This window comes from Meriones unguiculatus, chromosome 1 (assembly GCF_030254825.1).
Source record: "Meriones unguiculatus strain TT.TT164.6M chromosome 1, Bangor_MerUng_6.1, whole genome shotgun sequence".
NCBI classification, from domain to species: Eukaryota; Metazoa; Chordata; class Mammalia; order Rodentia; family Muridae; genus Meriones; species Meriones unguiculatus.
The window spans coordinates 111,059,320-111,077,476 of record NC_083349.1 but is presented as its reverse complement, the minus strand read 5'-3'; the positions used below and the strand labels follow the sequence as shown (position 1 = coordinate 111,077,476).

At 45.3% G+C, this 18,157-nt stretch overlaps 3 protein-coding genes across 9 annotated transcripts in view; 2 read left to right on the top strand and 1 right to left on the bottom strand.

The window, feature by feature from the left end:
* The window catches only part of Fam228b (family with sequence similarity 228 member B), a 29,662-nt gene extending 29,467 nt beyond the window's left edge, over positions 1-195 (top strand). The window contains exon 6 of the mRNA XM_060365401.1: positions 62-195. Within this exon, the coding sequence (XP_060221384.1) occupies positions 62-130 (69 nt within the window). The 3' untranslated portion in view covers positions 131-195. The remainder of the gene's footprint in view (positions 1-61) is intronic.
* Positions 151-14,223, top strand: Fam228a (family with sequence similarity 228 member A). Of its 2 annotated transcripts, none has more exons than XM_021644977.2 (9): positions 151-286; positions 757-863; positions 3,529-3,597; positions 4,961-5,146; positions 6,443-6,530; positions 6,648-6,801; positions 8,797-8,901; positions 9,269-9,383; positions 11,919-14,223. In XM_021644977.2, exons 2-9 carry the CDS (start codon positions 771-773, stop codon positions 12,066-12,068), a joined length of 960 nt encoding a protein of 319 aa, XP_021500652.1. In that variant the 5' UTR covers positions 151-286; positions 757-770; the 3' UTR covers positions 12,069-14,223. The 2 variants fall into 2 exon arrangements, with proteins under 2 accessions (XP_021500652.1, XP_060221404.1); XM_060365421.1 differs by having other exon boundaries at positions 174-286; positions 743-863.
* The window catches only part of Itsn2 (intersectin 2), a 114,368-nt gene continuing 110,168 nt past the window's right edge, over positions 13,958-18,157 (bottom strand). For 5 of the 6 annotated variants that reach the window (XM_060365277.1, XM_060365273.1, XM_060365269.1 and 2 more), the window contains 3 exons: positions 15,880-15,963; positions 15,273-15,446; positions 13,958-14,851 (listed from right to left, as the gene is read on the bottom strand). In XM_060365277.1, coding sequence (XP_060221260.1) covers positions 14,694-14,851; positions 15,273-15,446; positions 15,880-15,963 — 416 coding nt within the window. In that variant the 3' untranslated portion in view covers positions 13,958-14,693. Of the gene's footprint in view, positions 14,852-15,272; positions 15,447-15,879; positions 15,964-17,855; positions 17,887-18,157 lie in introns of those variants that run through there. The other variant, XR_009585029.1, reaches the window with a different exon arrangement.

Genomic DNA, 18,157 nt, shown 5'->3' with positions numbered 1-18,157 from the left:
TAAAGATAGTGTTCTAGGTGTTCTAGTTTTATGTGGATACGCCATCCTTATTCCTTTCCAGGGACGTTGGTGTCGCTGGCCAGCTAGACTGCGCGCGGCCTTGCTCCATACACTCACCCCTTGGGGCTGAGAGAACACCCACCACCGGAACTGGCTGAGGCTGTGCCGCGTGCGCTGAGCAGCAAACCAACCCCAAGGCATCCTGGGAGGCCTGAAGGCCTGAAGTGACCAGTGACCAGTGACCAGCACAGGAGCATTCACCTGAGGGGAGGCGCTCAGGTCTGAGGTAACCAGCCAACACCCACAGAAGTGTCCATCTGATGGGAGGGGGGACTTGCGGCCTGAGGGGACCAGCAAAAGGCGCAGGAGCCTCCATCTGAGGTGAGGCCTGCAGCGCTGAAGTAAGCAGCCAGCAGCACAGGAGCGACAGTCTGATGCTTGTAGGGCCAAAGATGGAGCCGCCAGTGCAGGAGCTTCTTTCTGAGGCCTGAGGTCCCACCCTTCCCACTCACCAGCCCAGGAACATCTAGCTGAGGGGCTGGTCTACAGCCTGAGGCAGCCACCCTTCCCTGCTGAGGGCCCTCACCTTAGCCTCAGGCTATGCAGTCAATGTTCATACATGCTTCTGTTCCCAGGACAGGTGGGAGGGGTCTCTAGAACAAAAGAAAGAGGAGCAGCCAAAAGGAATCCCAAGCCTCTAAGGCCATGCTTTTTTCCACATTGATATACTAAATCTTCTCAGTTTTTCTTGCTCAGAGAATCTACTATTTATGGCTGCCCCACCATCTTCCAACTGTGATGAACATTTCAGTGTGGAGAAATTAAAGGAATGGCCAGAGCCAGAGTCTGTTTCTTTAATGGAGGTAACAGCACAGCTTTTTAAAGTTTTGTTTTGTTTTTCTTTTCCTTCCTTCCTTCCTTCCTTCCTTTTTTCCTTCCTTCCTTTTTTCCTTCCTTCCTTCCTTCCTTCCTTCCTTCCTTCCTTCCTTCCTTCCTTCCTTCCTTTTTTCTTCATAAGAAGCTAGATATTTTATTTGGAGCCAAGTGATAGTTCCTATCATGGATTTATTGTCAAGATTGACATGGGAAGAGTACTTAAAGGCTTCTTGATTTTCTTTTTGAGACATTGTCTTTCAATGAGACACAAACTCCCTTGAGTTTAGGACCAGTTTGGTCTCATGTGTGTATTTCCGTATTGGAACAGTGGTTGGCTTAGATTAGATATGCGGAAGGGTACAGTGAGTGGAAATGCCTGGATCCGGATTCAGCCAAAAGCCAACCTGAAGGACAGGGCACCAACTGGCTGCCAGGGTAGGTAACGTAGCTAAGTAATAGCTTAGTAGGTAAACAGGACAGCTCAGAGCTTGCCCTTCCATGGCTGATAAGGATTTGCTCATAAAGCTTTAGTTTTATAGTTTCTGTGGTTTTCCTCATTGTAAAGAAAGCTCTTGAGAAGTTAGCTTCCCTCTTTGCCATGGTGGCAATAAGAAGTGTGAATATGAGTTTAATATTTTTGTGTTTGTGAACAGTGGATTTCAGAGGTGCTGCTATGAATTGTTAACATGTATAAATGTTCTGAAAAATTGCAAAGAATGCCTTTTAATGACAATGGCTGTCTAGATCTCTCTCTCTTTGAATTAGATTACAGTTATTTATATGTATGTATATGCAGAAGGCAAACACACAGGGACAGGAGGCCAAAGGACAATTTTCAGCAGGGGCTCTCTCCCTCTACCATGTGGGCTCCAGGGACTGGACTGAACCCAGGTGGTTAGACATGGTGGCAAGCACCTTTCCTGGCTGAGCTGTCTTGACAGCCCTTCATCTCCTTCTCCTTCTTCTTCTTCATTTCATCGTAGACTTGGCTGATGTGAAATTTGCTCTGTAGACCAGGCTAGCCTGGAACTCACAGAGATCTGCCTGCCTCTGTGCTGGGATTAGAGGCATGCACCGCCCTATCCCACCTTCTTTCTTTCTTTCTTTCTCTCTCTCTCTCTCTCTCTTTTTCTTTAATAAAAAGGTTGTTGACCAAGAGTGCATATAACATTTGTTAACTTAGTTATAATCTTACTAGGAAGGCTAAAAAATGTGATTTCCCAATGATACTTGTATGTTCCTACTTCTCCAAATAGCAGTCATTCTATGTTTACAGTATACTTTCAGGGGAATATTTTGTTTTTCATACTTTTTTCATTGCCATTTTAAGGTGATTCTAACCAAGCTTTAGGTAGAATTGTGCATATTCTAGAACTTACATTGGAGAAGATCCAGTTCAGGTATAATTTTGGATTTCATATGAATATATTAAATTACAGGTACAAAATGCAACTCTGCTTTTGAGACTTATAAACATATATGGTGTCTGAGTTTAGGATTTAGTTGGTCTTGATGTATTCAATGTGGTAGAATAGAAGGATAGGTCACACATGAGTAGCAAAATTCTAAGAAATCCTGAGTTTTCACTAGAGGCCATTATTTTAGGTAATAGTGTATGTCTTCCAGACACTGGATTTGCATTGCCTCTTCATTTGTTGCTCTTTAGTCATTTAAGAATAAAAGCTGGTCTGTTCACAGTGATGAGAGAGCGCCATAGAGAGGAGGGTTCGGTACACCATTCATTCTCTAACTCAAAATGAAAGCAGCTTCTGCACCAGCTCAGAGCTCCTTCCTGGCCAGCCTCACCAAGTCGAATTTTCTGCTTTTTGAGTCCAGCACTAAGTTGAAATTTCTGAGTTTTGCTGTTTGTTTTTTGAGACAAGGTCTCATGTAACCCAAGCTAGCCTTTAGCACCAACACACCTACTTCGTGCCATTTTGTGGCTTTTACTGAGGGCTTAGAGGGCTTCATGTCTGCTTTACCAACTGGACCGCATCCCCAACCCTTGAGGTTTGGTGTATGAAAAGACCTATCAGAAAGCAAATCTTCAAGAGTCTCCTAAAATACAATTATGTGATCGTCTGAAAAGAGAGCTCATTCTCTATGAAAATGATTAGTAAGCTTCTTGGGACTTTATTCTTTTATTACATTTTTAATTATGTGCTTTATGTGGGTATGTGCACTTCAGTGCAGGTGCTTACAGAGGCCAGAGATGTTGGGCCCTATGGAGTTAGAGTTACAGGCAGTTGTGAACTGAATGGTTGGACATAGGTGTGGGGAATCAAACCTGGACCTCTGCATGAACAGTATATGCTTATAACTGCTGAACCATCTCTCCAGCCCCAACTTCTTGAAACTTTAACAAATATGATTTAATGATAGAATATCAGGGATGTGTTTCAAAATAGTCAACTAGAATGGCAGAAAAGTGAGTAGGGGTTTATATGAAATGATACTGAATTGCTACTTATTATAACTAGGTTATGGGTTATTAAAGAATAGTATTTAAATTTTTTCTACAGTAATGAGTTAAAATTATGTTTTGAGAGACAGGCATTAGATTAGCAGTAGCGATATTGGAAGATTGCCTGGGATTTGTCATTCCAATTGTTCCTTCAAAATTTTTGACCTACCATTCAATTTTGTTTTTAGGTATTAGCTAGAGAAGACATTGATGAAGCTGTACATGCAATATTATTTAGAGAAAACCATATCGTAAAGGTAAGAACTGGCTGCATAGTTTGTTCTGAGCATGTTCTGGAGGAGCAGGAGTGATGCAGAAAGGCATGACCAAGAGCTGATGTCATGCTCTGTGGCTGTGAAGATTAAACAGCTTAATAGAGCAAAGATGTTTGGCTCAGAGATTCAGGGGTTCTGCCCACAGTCTCTTCACTCTATCACTCTGAGTCTGTGGCAGAGCAGAGCGTAATGGCAGGGGGAGCCAGAGCTGCTCACCTCTGGACATCCAGGAAGCAAAATGAAAGGAGTGAAGGGGCCAGAGTCTTAGTATCTTTATCAAAGGCATGCTCCCAACAACCTAACTTCCGGCTACCAGACCTGCCTCCTACACTTTCTGCCTCACCCCCGATAGCCCTATCACCTGGAAACACAAATCAACACATGAGTTTTGAGGGACATTTAACATTCAGGCTAATATTCTGTCAGAGGGACTGATTTGCAGGCAGAGTGCCACACCTCTGGTTTACACTTTTACACTGTGCAGCCCCAAGATTACAAATACCCCCTACAGGGTCACTGAGGTCCCACGTCTTGCTTGGCTCTGCCCTTAAGGAATCTGAGCAGTGTGCCCCCTCTTTGACTTGTACTAGATAGAAATTTCTTCCTCCCCCCCCCACTTTCCCATATTGCATTGGGCTATATAAAATCATCAGAAATTAATTAGTATTTAAGGATGATGACCATTTAAGTGACCAATAATCTCTATGGGGTTAATATGCTTTAAAGAAGTTAATTCCCATCTAAAAGACTGAAATTTATTATTATAACAATACCTAGACGTTTTTATTGTGATCTGTAATTTACAAAATAGATGGATATAGACAGATATTCTTTCTGTCTCAAAATAGTTTATTGAGTACACTGTAAGAGGGCAGTGGGCTAGGCGGTAACTAAATCACGTGCCCATAAGTTCTAGTCTGCACATCAAAAGGAGCACAGGCTTAGCCTACTGTCGTGGGTCAGAGGTATCAAGGTAAGCCTTTGTTCTTCCAGTTCAGGCACAGACCTTGTGGTGGGGAAGCCTAGATACAGAATGCATGACTGGTTAACACTTTGAAAATTATAAAAAGAAATAAGAATTTGGTGAGTTAGGAAAGGCTTAATTGAGTTTATGAGTTGGATGACAGTTTAACTTGAAGGCTCAGGATGATTTAGAATTTTCCATATTCTCTTCCTGCCCCGTGTTCCCTTGTTAACTCTCTGAAGTTTAGTCTGCATCGCAGTTATTTAGTGTGATGCATAGACAGTATGAATAGGGGAGCTTAGGAATGGATGTTTTCTCCTGCACTAATAAAATGATAAGTGAATTTTTTCATAATTTGTCTTGTTTATATTACTTTGTTAGAGATTGGATACATATTTTCAGAATCTAGATGCTTATAAGGAAAGAAGAAAAGAGATGTTACATAAAAAATGGGTTGAAAATGTGTCACAGCCTACTCAGCAGAGAATTATAGAAGTAATGTCATACAGAAGACCTGGAAAAAGTCAAGTGAAATGTGAATACTGTTTAAAGTACACAAATAAACCGGTACTGGGCTTTATTACTTCTTTACTTAACTATGATGTCATTGTTTTTCTTTTTCTCCTGCTGTCCTAATGTGTCTGGGTCATTCCATCATTCTCATATCTGCCTGATGCTGCTCACAGCACCAGGTGGTGGGTAGGAAGACGGAGGGGAAGGTATCCAGGATCTTTGTACCCTGGTCCTTTTATCAGGAAGCACAGAATCTCCAGCAGTCCCTAGGCTGACCTTTCAGCTCTCATTACCAGGGCTGGGTCAATGGCAAGTCTGTGTAGGTCTAGGAGAATGTGTGCCTTTGTAGTCCCTGAGATAGGAAGTAGGAGAAGTGGACTGCATAGCAATGCAGTCAGGAGACAGTTAAGCTTGGGATGGGCACCTCTTTTCTTTTTTGGGGGGGGTTTACAGAACAGCACTTCAGTGTCTGATTGTAAAGTTGTTTTTCACTTTGAGGTCAGGAACCCCTTTGGGAAGTTATGTCCTCCTCACTTCCACCAAATTTAAGTCTGCTGCTTTAGGTGTACCCTCTAGGGTCTTTGCTCTTTGGTTTTTTGGGTCCCCACATCCCAGGTATTTGCTAGAGAGAAAGAAGAGCTTAGGTACAATGTTAGAGACATTGAGGATTATCGAGAATATTTATGCACAAAACTTCAGAAAATGTGTGTTGAATATTAATGTCTTAAATGTCTTAAGAGCTGGAACTCAAGATGTAATCTAAGTGTCTTGAAATCAAAGACTGATCTTTCAGGAGTGTAGAAGAGGAAAAGAGCAAAAAGGTCTAATGCTCAGTGTTAGGGGAGGACATTCCCTTTTAATGGCCTCTGTGTCTCCCACCTGCCGGCACACTTACATTCCTTAACCCTGCTCTTGACATCTTAAGGGCAGTGGGCGGTGTCCCCAAGAGGACTCTTCTGGTACTGGTTAGAACAGTGTGCTAGTAAAGGTGGGAGCTGCTACACGGGGTAGCTCATCTGTTCTAGACGGGGAAACCCCTGCGGAAAGAACCTGGCCCCTGTGTAGCCTGGAATGGCCAAGTGAATACCATTGACCGATGTAGTGATGTAGTAAAACTGCAAGTAGAAGCTGGCTCTTCCATGTGGGTAGCTCCCCCCTTCTATCAGCATTTACAGTCAGTGAAACAGCCCCATGGAGGCAGGTTCTTCCATGGTGCTGTGGGCCTTCATTATTACTAAGTCTTTTGCCTGGCGGCTTTGGTAGAGTGAAGCCATACTTCTGTACTTAGTAGCAGATTTAAACAGCTCACTGTAGAAGGGACTTCAAAGAGTCTCATTTTTTTTCCTGTAGACTGAAGTTTCTCCATTGTGTGAATGTCTGTTACAAAGACAGAAAAAGCTCCTAGAAGTGAGAGGAAGCAGTCACCAGTATGGCACAGGTGCTTTGGGACCAGAGGGTGTATCAACGACACAGCTAAGTGTCGTGAATATCCCTACCCTGAGAGCCCTAGGCTTGTTTTTAAAGAGCTTGATTTTGTTCTTGTGTCTTCCTGTAGGAAAACAGGAGGACACAAAAAAAGAAGCCAAAGAAACTGAGAAGGCCCACCTATTCACTAGATCGCCCAAGTTCATGCTCACGTCCCGTCGCTTCATTCCCAAAGAGAGGCTGATGACAGATCAGAGGTTGAAGAGAAGACCAACTAGACATAGGTAAAGACAGAATGAACCAGAGAATGAGAAGGAGACAGAAGATTAGAGCACATTGCTAGACTAAGTTTGAGGCTATTCAGAGAGAAACTGAGAGAAGTCAGGTTGAATCAGTCATCTAGGAGAGGGGTTTGAGCTGAATAGCTGAGTTGAACCAACCAGCCAGAGCTCAAAAAGAACTAGAAAGGGTGAGCTTATTCAGCACTAAGTCTCAGAGGCTGAAAGCATTCTATGCCTAGATTTTACTGAGGCTAGAAGCTTCCAGTACTAGGCATAGGTAGGCAGATGGAAGCAGTAAGCCTCCAAGACAATGGTTAAATCAGGCGAATAAAAGTTACTTCTACAATGCCCTCTTCTGACCTCCACGGGGACTGTGTATGTGTGGTACATAGATACACATAAAGGCAAAGCAACCACACACATAAAAATGAACGGATCTCTGAAACAAACAAAGTACATACATACAGACATGCATGCATGCACGCATGCGTGAACCCCCTCCTGGAAGCCTCCTCCCTGGCACTGTCTCTGTGGCTATCCAGTGACTTCATAGTCCTGAGTGTTCCAGGTAGTTTCCTGGCTCTTTCTAGTTGTTGCACCAGGTGCACAAGCACAAGCACCTCACCCCTCCCCTTTTTTTGAGGCAGGTTTGCATTATAACTAATGCCTCAAACACCATGCCCTGCCTCTGCTTCTCAAGTGCTACGATTACATCACTCCTGGCATCACGCTCTCCTGATGGTTTCTTTCTCTATCCTGAATCACTGGAAAAAGCAATGCCTGCTTCATTTCATCCTCCAGTGATTTGCATTTGTGTTTTGTTGCTCTTTAACAGTTTCTTTCAACTTTAAGACCCATTTTTATTTAAAATAACAAGTATATAACTCCTCAGTGAGGAGGAGGCTTTGTCTTACTTTCCTACCTTACCCTCCCTCTCAGCTTCTGTTGTCACAGCTCAGCTTCCTTTTTTTTAAAAATTTTTTAATATTTATTTATTTTACATAGATGAGTGCTCTGTCTGCATCTACACCTGCATGCATGCCAGAAGAGGGCACTAGATCCCTGTATAAAAGGTTTTGAGCCACCATGTGATTGCTGGGAATTGAACTCAGGCCCTCAGAAGAGTAGACAGTGCTCTTAACCACTGAGCCATCTCTCCAGCCCTCCAGTAGCCTTCCTTTAGTCTGGCCTTTTCCATCAAAAAGGTTGAATAATTGCTTCCCACTGAAAAGCTCTTCAGTGGCTTCCCAATACTCTCACAGTGGAGTCTGGTCCTTATAGCCTGTGAGACACTGTCTGACCCCTGCTACCAGCCTGGCTAGAAAGCTAAAAAAATCCCTTTTCCGTAAAGCAAAGAAATACATAATAGTCACAAAAGTGTCAGGGTTAAATCAACTGTTTACAATTCTCCAGTCTGCCAGGCTGTTGTGTGGTTTTGTTCCTCTGTTGCCTGTTACAGGCAAATATAACCCCCCAACCCCCAACAGCAGACCTTGAGTGCTAGGCTGTGTCCTATTTAGCTTGAAGTTCCAGTGGATAGATGATGAGCAAATTCTTTTGAGATGAATAGGGGCTGAAGGAGAGAGAAGGCTTATTTCATCAGTAGGAATAGGCAGCAGTGGCAACAGCTCTCTGAAAGGACATGTCCGGAGAGTGCTTTGTTTGATGAAGCAAGAATATAAGGGTAATATGCTAGATTAACCATGGGCAGTTGATTACAGAAAGCAGAATCTTTCTCCAGTGAAAAAGGGGAGAAGGCTAGCTGTATTAGAGAGTCCCCTTATATAGTGAGCAAGAAAGCCAGGCTGTTTGAGGGACCACAATGCCTGTCTTCTCCTCTTGGAGACTTTGTGGTTCTCACCATCTCTTCATGAGAAGCTACTCCATTTCTGTTTGCTCTGCTCTGTGCATGTGCTGCTAGGGAGATGTGCAGTTGTCCTTGGCTCCCTGGTCTGAGTACCAACAGGCTGCCTCATGTCTCCCCTGTTCCCATCCCAGGTCTCAGGAACAAGAAACTACCGCAGCCACTGCTGGAAGAAGATCCTGTGACTCTTCTGGTAGTTGTGTTAGCCCACATCACCTGAGGCACTTGACTCATGAAAGGTTTGTTTAGCTCACAGTTTGGGAGGATAAGTTCACAATCAAGTAGCCCCAGTTGCTTTAGGCTTCTAATAGGGTAGAACACCATGGCAGGAGTTTCTGTAGGGTTAGACCCCTCAGGAAGCAGGGAGAAAGATAAAGGAAGAGACCAGGGTTCTACAGTCCCTTGCATCCCCAGACCTCAGGACCTTTTGCTCTAACCTCATCCTTTAAAGGTCCACAGCATTCCCACCCTGGAGCACAAGCCTTCCCATATGGACCTTTAGGGAACATTATTCCAACCTGTTCAATAACTTTTGAGCGGTAGAATTGTTTGTGCAGAGTTGAGTTTTTTGTTTTGTTTTGTTATGTTTTGTTTTTCTCTTTTCAGTTCTGAAAAGCTGCATTTGCCTCAGGAAGAGAGCTTCACCAACCACAGCCAGCTTGCTTTTGAAAGGCAGTTCCGGTCCTCAAAGCTCTGCCAGGAGAACAGAGAGGCTGTGAAGGTCTGGGAGTAGGGCTGGGTGGGTGTGGTTTGCAACACTCACTATGCAGCAAGCACACGTGCAGACGGATCCTGACAAAGCCCACCCACCCTCACAGAGGAGGCAGTAGCCAGGGTGTGAAGTGAAAATGTAGAGGCAGCAGGGAGAGGGGGCAGGTGGCCAGGTGCTCAGTTCCTCTCTGCCCTGTTGGCCACTGAGCAGAGAAGGGAACTGGAAAGACAGCCTGTGTGGATCCCTGAACCCCGCAAGTGCAGAATCCTTACAAAGTGGGGCCAAGAAGACTGGCCAGAGCTTGTTCACCAATAACTTCAGCTCTCCTCTTCCTTGAGCCTTCGTCCCTCTGACAGTTTTCTACCATTTACTATTCACCACACTGACCACTTGTTCTTAGCCTGGGATGGTGGTGCACACCTCTAATCCTAGCACTTGGGAGCTGAGGGCAGGAGAATAAAAAATTCTAGACCAGGGGAGAGATGGGTTAGCTACTAAGAGCACTTGGCTGCTCTTTCTGAGGCCCCAGGTTTGATTTCTAGCACGTACACAGAAACTAACAACCTTCCAGTTTCAGGAGATCTGACGCTTTCTACGCTTTCTTCTGACACAGGCATACTGTGTGTGTACTCTGCACAGATGTACGTGCTGGCAAAACACCCATACACATAAAATGACATTTTTAAAAATTAAAAAGAATTTGAGGCCAGCCTGGTCACAAAATAAGACCCTGTCTCAAAACAGGGCCACCAGCAGCAACAAAAATTGTTCTAATAGGAAATTTAAAAATGTTAACTTATATGAAAAAGGGATGGAGGAGGGCAAAGTGAGCTTTTACATATTTAAAAAAAGCAATTTTCCCAGCACAGAGTTGCATACAGGCTAACAAATGCATGGGCCCCTGGCTTCTTGGTCTCCCCTTCTCCCTTGTGGAGCCTGAGGCTTAGAGGGGTGCATGTTTCTTCTTCTGGTTCCTCTTCCCTCTGCCTCATGCCATGTTTTCAGCTTGAAACCTCAAAAGTTATTACATTAACGTTCTTTATTCTTGAGAATTTCATACGATATACAGTGAAACATCATACCTCCCCCGTATTTCTCCCAGTTCTCCCCAAACCACTCTCAACAGTCCCTCCCCACATCCATGTCATTGTGCTCTTCCAGCTGCCCATATGTGTGTGCCTGTGGGGCCATCCGCAATGTGGGGGAACCTCCCACCGGCAACGTTAAAGCAAGGGGAAAAAAATCTGCCTCAGCAGCCATAAACTGCCAGTAGTGCCTCAGTAAGCATGGGGTCTGGCAGTCACCCCCCTCGCCCCTTCATCTGTGCCAGAATTCTGTCTGGATTGACTAAGTACCACAGCTACTGTGAGGGCAACAGGCCAAGTTCACAGCATTCTTCCCCATTATCAATCAGGCATACACACATATATACAACTTTCTCTCTCTCTCTCTCTCTCTCTCTCTCTCTCTCTCTATATATATATATATATATATATATATATATATATATTCTGAGACAGAGTCTTACTGTGCAGCCCTGGCTGTCCTGGAACTACCTATGTAGACCATACTGGCCTCTACCTCCCTACTGCTGTGCCACTAACCCTGGCTCTTATATTCTATTTCCTCTTCCTGAGTATCCCCTGAGCCTGGGTGGTAGTTGGGGACAGAGAATGGAGCACCATTTAGGGCTTGGCCCTCAAATCTCAGCACTGAATCGGATGCTTTGTGACCCAACTTCTACACAGTTGGGTTGTTCTCAGTCTCTTTAGAAACAAATCCTCCCTTCAGGGCAGAGCCAGCCTTTTGATAATGAGACAGGACATTGTCATGTAAGGAGGTCACACTCAAGAACTAGGCTGTTAAGTTACAACAACAACAACAAAAATCTAATGTTTCACTAAGCTTCTGGGTTTGTGTGTGTGTGTGTGTGTGTGTGTGTGTGTTAGGCCTGGCTCCTTGTAATCCCCAGTGACTGTGGCCCACAAGCCACAGGTTAGACATGTATGCTGGGATGGAAGCTTACTTATACATATCCTCCTGTCCAAGTACCAGTAGTGAGAGGATTACAGGTCAGCAGACTGTCCCCCTTCAGGTCTTTGCCATCTTCAGCACCTGGCTTCCAGGGACTCATTCCTGCTAATGATTTTTATGTAGGACAGGCCTGAAGGCAGCAAGTTTTGTTGGTTTGTTTTTGTTTTTGTTTTCTCTTATATTTGCTGGGCTAGGACCCAGTCACATGGCTGTCCCTGAGGGTGCAAAGGTGCTAAGGAAAGCAGCCTCTGGAGGGTCTGAATACAGTGGAGGGGATTGTTTTGGGGATAGCTTAGCATCTCTGCCATACTGTAAAGGTAGGTGGAGTTGAAGATAGAAAGGCCCATGTGAGAACGGCACAAACCAACAGAGCAGTGAGGCAAGCAGAGTAGCTGGGAACCTGTCTGAGAGGACAGGAGGGCTGGGTCTGTGGCAAGGTCTGTGGGGTCCTTTCTCCCCTGGGGACTTGCTTAATCAACACTACATACAGTTCTTTTCTTCTGTGAACAGACTTTAGAGGCCAGACCACACTCCTGGACAGCGGCTCGGCACTCACAGGGTCCAGTGCCGGTGACAAGAAAAGTAATGACCGCGGAGCTGCTGGGGATGCATCTGGCCTCCCTGCATGGGGCAGCCAAGTCAGGCCTCCAGTGGTCATAGAGTGTCTCCTTCACATTGCACATACAACACTCAAAATACAGAGACTGCTGCTTTTTTCCAGGAAGGAAGCTATTGCAAGAAATATCCAGATAACAGCACTCAGTTTTTCGAGCTCTGGCCGTGAGCTAGGAAGTCTGTGTGGTGCTTTCGTTTCACTGAGGGGTTTAACAGCTAGACAGCTATTTCATCTCCCAGTACTTGTTGCTCAAAGGGGCCATGAGCCTGGCTTGGGGCCAGACTGCAGCTCAAAGGTATCAGGGCTTTATTCAAGTTGAGGCCTGCCCACACTCTGGGGCACACTGTCCCCACAGATGCTCAGGTGTGGCATTGGGAGGCAAACTGCAGAGATCTCCCTGGTCTGCTACTGCATGTTGCCTCTCTTTGGGCACTTGAAGGGGTTTGACGGGGACTTCTCACCAAGGGGAGACTTCCTTGTGAGGACTACCTGCTTCTTGGAAAGCCTCTCCTCATATCCTCTAGGAACTTCGGCTCCCATTTCAGTGGGGAAGAGAACTTGACTTCCTGAGAGGCAGATCTGGTCACTAGGTAAAGAAGACAACCGATGTACACTCTCTAGTCATCAAAGTCCTATGACTCAGATCCCAAGGGCTCCTGTGTCCTGAATCTGGCCAAGGGATCATGACTGTTGAGGGGTAGGGACATGACACTAGCTGCACTTACTTACCCTGGTGAGGATTAAAGTCCCCACAGCCCTGGAAGGGTGGAAGGCTTGTGTAGCTATAGCCACAGGTACCTCAGAGCTTCACACTTGCTGGGTTGCCCCAGATGTCATGCAGCAGCTCTCCCCGACATCAGTTCCCTCTTGCTTCTGCACCAACAAAACATGCTCCGCAAACCCAGGAGAGCCGTAGTCGGCCTCCTCAGGAGGGTTGTGCCTGGTTCTTGAAAGCTCCCTGTAGATAAGTAAAATGCTGGTTGTTTTGGTTTTATGTGCCAGATAAAGGCTCTTTTCTAACCAGTGGGTTGTAGGTCAGTATCTGGAGTCAGTAAAGGATGAGTCTTTAAAATATCAATCTGCTGTACTGTGATTTTGCCAAGTGGTTATATTAAACAAAAATGGGGAGAATGGAAGAGCCCTGAGCCCCTTCTGGTTACTCCAGCTGCTTGGAAAAAGATCTGTCGCCTTAGCAGTCCAAGTGACTCTTTGAAAGGATGGACCTTTCCTTCGTTATCTTCACTGGAGGATTTTGTGTTTAAAGTCTTTTTCTTTTAAAAAAATTAATTAGAGTTTATTCACTTTGTATTCCCCCTGTAGCTCCCTCCATCCTCCCCTCCCAATCCCACCCTCCCTCGCCCTTCTCTACCCATGTCCCTCCCCAAGTCCACTGAAGTCCTCCCCTTCCTTCTGATCCTGGTCTATAAGGTCTCATCAGGAGTGGCAATACTGTCTTCCTCTGTGGCCTGGTAAGGCTGCTCCCCACTCAGGGGGAAGTGATCAAAGAGCAGGCCAGTGTTCAAAGTCTTAGTTAAATATTAAAAAATTCATATTTCAGTATTCAAAAGCCAAATAAGCAGTGAGTATGGCTGTGATAGGACAGGGACAGGATGTGATTGGGTTACTGGAGCCGCAGGGCACAGAGCTGCAGCTAGCCCTGACCTTTGCACTGCACCCTTCCTTGTACATCACCCCTTTGGTTTAGAAGGGCCAAGCATAATGCCTATGCAGTTCACCCACCCACAAAAGCCACCAGTGACACCAAGCCCCAGAAGCCTGACAGAGATGCCCAAAAAGCCCTGGGCAAGTTAGCGGGAGGGTTAGGCAGATCTCTTGGCCCCACCTCACCCTATCCTCCTGGCTTCATTATAAGCGACTTCTGAAGGTTAACTGTTAAAAGCCTTTCACATAGAGGACCAAGCTTAGAAAGGAGTTACATTCATAAACTTAACCTTTATTCTCTTTCTGTACATGTTGGCAATGATAAAGCTTAAAGATGCATGTTCTATGAAATATGCAAAACAAGGGATTTACATAAATAATTTATACTTCAGAAAATTAAAGTTGAAAAATATTCCCACATTATTAGAGTTCACAGTATATTTAAAGTATATCAAGCGTTCCTCATATTTCAAACTATATTGTCTTAGCAGAGAATGATAAACTCTAATCAGAATAAAACGATCAAGTTTCTGCTTATTCAGTGCACAAGTGGATGCTATTTCAGTATCAGGCTGCATAAGCCCCAGGGCTGCAGCATTTCACCCCAGCCCTTCACCTCCTGAGTGCTGTGACCCAGCAGAGGTCACATGGTGTGGAATGGGTCCAACATCACCAACTCCACAGTGGACACATTCGCCAAGTGGTAACATGTGGTGGTCTGATGCCTCATTTCCACATAATACTTTTATAGCCCTGATAATGGAAACCCTGGCATCTAACCCAGCTAAACATGTTAACACTATTACAAGGCACTGTGCTGTGGCGTTTGTTTAAAAGGTCATGTTTGCATAGATTGCTAGCGATTTAGTGTGCAATAAAATGCAGGCCCAGCATGTGTGGCTTTGTGATGGATGAAGCCATGTGATGCTCCATGGCCCAGGAGAGCAACCACACACTCTCCAGACCCCGCCTTGAGGGCAGCCCCCTTGGCGCTGCTGCTCTAGGCCTCAGAGGAGAGTTTTTTGTTCAAAAAGCTGCAGGTCAAAGCGGACCCAGACTTCTCCAGTGGGGACTTCATGCAGCAGCAGTCGGCGAGTTGTCGGGCCTTTGCTTTCCTGTTCCGTTCGAATTTTTGCCACTGGAACTTCAGTACGACCCAGGAAGTCTGGGGAATAAAGAGCATGTGAGAATCAAATATTTCTGTTCCTCTCAAGATTTTTAAAATGTCCCAACATCTACATCCTGAACTAGGATTTAGCAAGCTTTCAAACACTGAAGTTCGCTCCTGGGTCTTTGATATAGAGAGTGGACATATGTACCACAACAGCTGCCTACTCGGTATTCAAATCTACTGACTAGAGAATGTTCTACCATCCAGGACTCACCAGTGTTTCCCAGGTATGCAGGCAGTACCTGTGTTCAGAGGCCATGCCCTCCCAGCACCCAGCTCCTGCCAAAGTGAGTGCCATGGGCCTGTCATTTCTTCAGGTGTCATGGGGTGTAAGCACAGCTTAGGACCCTGGGTGCAGACTCAGAGCCCAGAAAACTGGGAATACCTTTAGATCTTCATGCCAGCCTCTACTTACCATCTGGAGAAAACTGGTCTCTGTCAAACACAGTGAGACACAGAACATCCTGGTAAAGATCCTTGATGAAGAACTGGCAGTTGAAGTTCCACTTGGGATTTAGTGTGTCTTGGAGGGTCCTGGTGGTATAGCTTTGGGAGCCCATGCTGATTTCACAGTAAGGATTACTCTTCCCTGCACAGAGACAACCCAAGGGCACATGCAGCATGGTAAGTACCCAGTGCGACCAGGGCAGGGGCTGCTTCACCAGAGACCGTGGCAGGAAGCACCACTGCCTGGGAGCACATATCCCTTAGAGTCTAGCAGCTGTATGGCGCCATGTTCCCAATGATTCCACAATCCTGGGGAACAAGTACACATTCTAAGAGTAGGACTGCTCCCTTCTAGCCTGGGCAGGCACCTGTGTGGCATGCTTTGTGTATTTTCATGCAGTAGCAATCAAAATGGTGGGTGCCGGCTCTTACTGGGAAACCATGAATGGGTAGCTAGGATCCAATACACAGCTTATCAGGGTTCTTATCAGAAACTACCTTTTAAACACTACCCATCATTCCATGTTCAAAAGAGGTACCAGTAAGGAACAGGGTGCTATAAAAGCAACACTTACCATTTGGTTTGCAGGCTTTTAATTCTGTTGCTTCAATGACATGTACCATCAGACGCCCGATACCTGCAGTCTTCTGAGAACGGGCTACAAAAGAGGAAAGGAGTCGTGTTAACTTCTCATCTGAGAATGTACACAGAAACCACAGTGAAGAAGCAATGCTGTATGGATTCAGTCTGTTCTCACATAATCTTTCTCTGATGCTGGAGACCGTGTTCCTTAACCATGCTCTGCCAGTGGTCATGCTTCCAGCTCCCACTGTCATCAACCAGAGCTTTAGCCCTAGACTAATGATATCTGCTGAGTTAGCAGCCCAGCATTTGTTTCTTCCCCTAGGCTAGGGATGCCTTTCTGGCTACCTTTGCCCAATAGTATCCCACTCATGCTTCAAGACCCAGGCTAATCTCAGTCACCTCAGCCTCCTTCCATCCTTGTACCACTAGCCTTGACTGAGGAGCATCCCACAGCCTGCTGGGCCTGACATTCTGCACCCCATCTGTCTCCTCTGCCAGGGAGGAGCCACGGTGTCAAAAGGACTGCTTTATCTAGGCTTAGTAACTCCTAAAATAGGCCTATGAACAGTAATATTGATTTAAAATGCATACTATTTTCAGTGCTTCTTGCAAATAATATTTGCTGGTTACTTCATGTTCAGCATGTACTGGATCTATACACAGATATATATCTAAAATTTATTAATTATACATATTTTGCCTGTATTAGATCTCATTATAGATGGTTGTGAGCCACCATGTGGTTGCTGGGAATTCAACTCAGGACCTTTGGAAGAACAGCCAGTGCTCTTAACCTCTGAGCCATCTCTCCAGCCCCACAGATTATATTTAATTTCATAATTGCCTTACAAGGTAGTTCCCATTTTACAGATGAGGAAAACTAGATCTTAGGAAGGACCATGTGCTTAGCTCACAGGCTTTAAAGAGAGCATCTCATTTTAGCCCAAGCTGCTGGCTTTGAATTTGGAATCTTTCTGTCTCATTGACCTGACTGTTCAACTCAGGAGTTTGTCTTTCTTTTTTGTGTTTTTGTTTTTCAAGACAGGGTTTCTTTCTGTAGCCTTGGCTGTCCTGGACTCGCTTTGTAGACGAGGCTGACCTTGAACTCACAGAGATCCAACTGCCTCTGCCTTCAGAGTGCTGGGATTAAAGGCATGCCCAGCTATCTCCTTTTTGTTTTTCATTTTGAGACAGAGACTCCCTAAGTAGCCCTGTCTTGCTATGTAGGCCAGGCTAGCTTTGGAATTACAGCCTCTGCCTCCAGAGTGATAGAATTAAAGGTGTGTGCTATTACACCTGGCCCAGAGTTTTTAAATGGCTCAGTTAAAATGTAAACATCAAATAACAAAGTGTGTACTATTCCTAAAATTTCAATTGCCTGTAAGTGTTCTGTCTTGGTGAGCAGTTCCATTTCAGGTTTGATCTACTTAGAAATGTTCCTGAGCTATTTTAATGTGGACAGAGTGAGTCCTGTGCTCATAGTACAGGCAAACATGAGGTTCAGCCAAGCATACAAAAGGCTTGAAACAGAAAGGATGCTTGGTATACGGGCATGTGCAGCCTTCACCTTTTGAGACAAGGTATTGCTAGGTATCCTAGGCTGGCTGACCTCAGCCTCAGTGGGGTGTAGCTTGGTCTATAAATACTGGGATGCTCCCTAGTGTCCCTATGTCTCTACCATGGGTCAGACCCTTGCTCTCTGAAGGTACAGCCTGGCCGTCCTACCTCTGTAGGCCCGTTATGTACATCACAGGGCCTGGCACACAGCAAATGATTGTGTCTGAAGGGACGGTACCCACCGAGAATGTAGAACAACATACACAGACAGCGAGAAACTCAGGAGAAACTTTGATTTTTGACAAATTAGGAGATCATTGAATGTTTTGTGAAATGATTCAATCATTGATTTTTCAACAGCAAGCTTTTAAAATAGTATTCATTTAGGAAAAGGTGATTTACACATACCTTCAGGAGCACAGAACAAAACAAGGGGAACCTGAATAAAAACACATAAAAGGCTTTGGCTTCAGCAGTGGGAAGCTAAGTGGTAGCACTGAAAGGAGGGAGGTTTGGGAGGGGCTGGGAGAGCAGGAGGGGGAGGGCAGGCCTACTCTGGGCAAAGAGGTTGAGGGGAGATGGAAGATGGAGCTCGGAATTCGCATGGAGGTTGGGGACTAAGGATGCTTTCCAAGGGTCCTTTAGGACACTGGGCTGGTGATCTGTCCCATGAACAGAGGACACAGTGGGACACGTACAGGCTCCCCAGG

Coding starts and splice junctions, on each gene's coding strand:
- Fam228a (XM_021644977.2), top strand. CDS start 771: ATGGCTGCCCCACCATCTTCCAACTGTGATGAACATTTCAGTGTGGAG. Junction 5,147..6,442: donor TAAAGTACACAAATAAACCG/GTACTGGGCTTT, acceptor TTTTTCCTGTAG/ACTGAAGTTTCTCCATTGTG. Junction 6,531..6,647: donor CAGTCACCAGTATGGCACAG/GTGCTTTGGGAC, acceptor GTCTTCCTGTAG/GAAAACAGGAGGACACAAAA.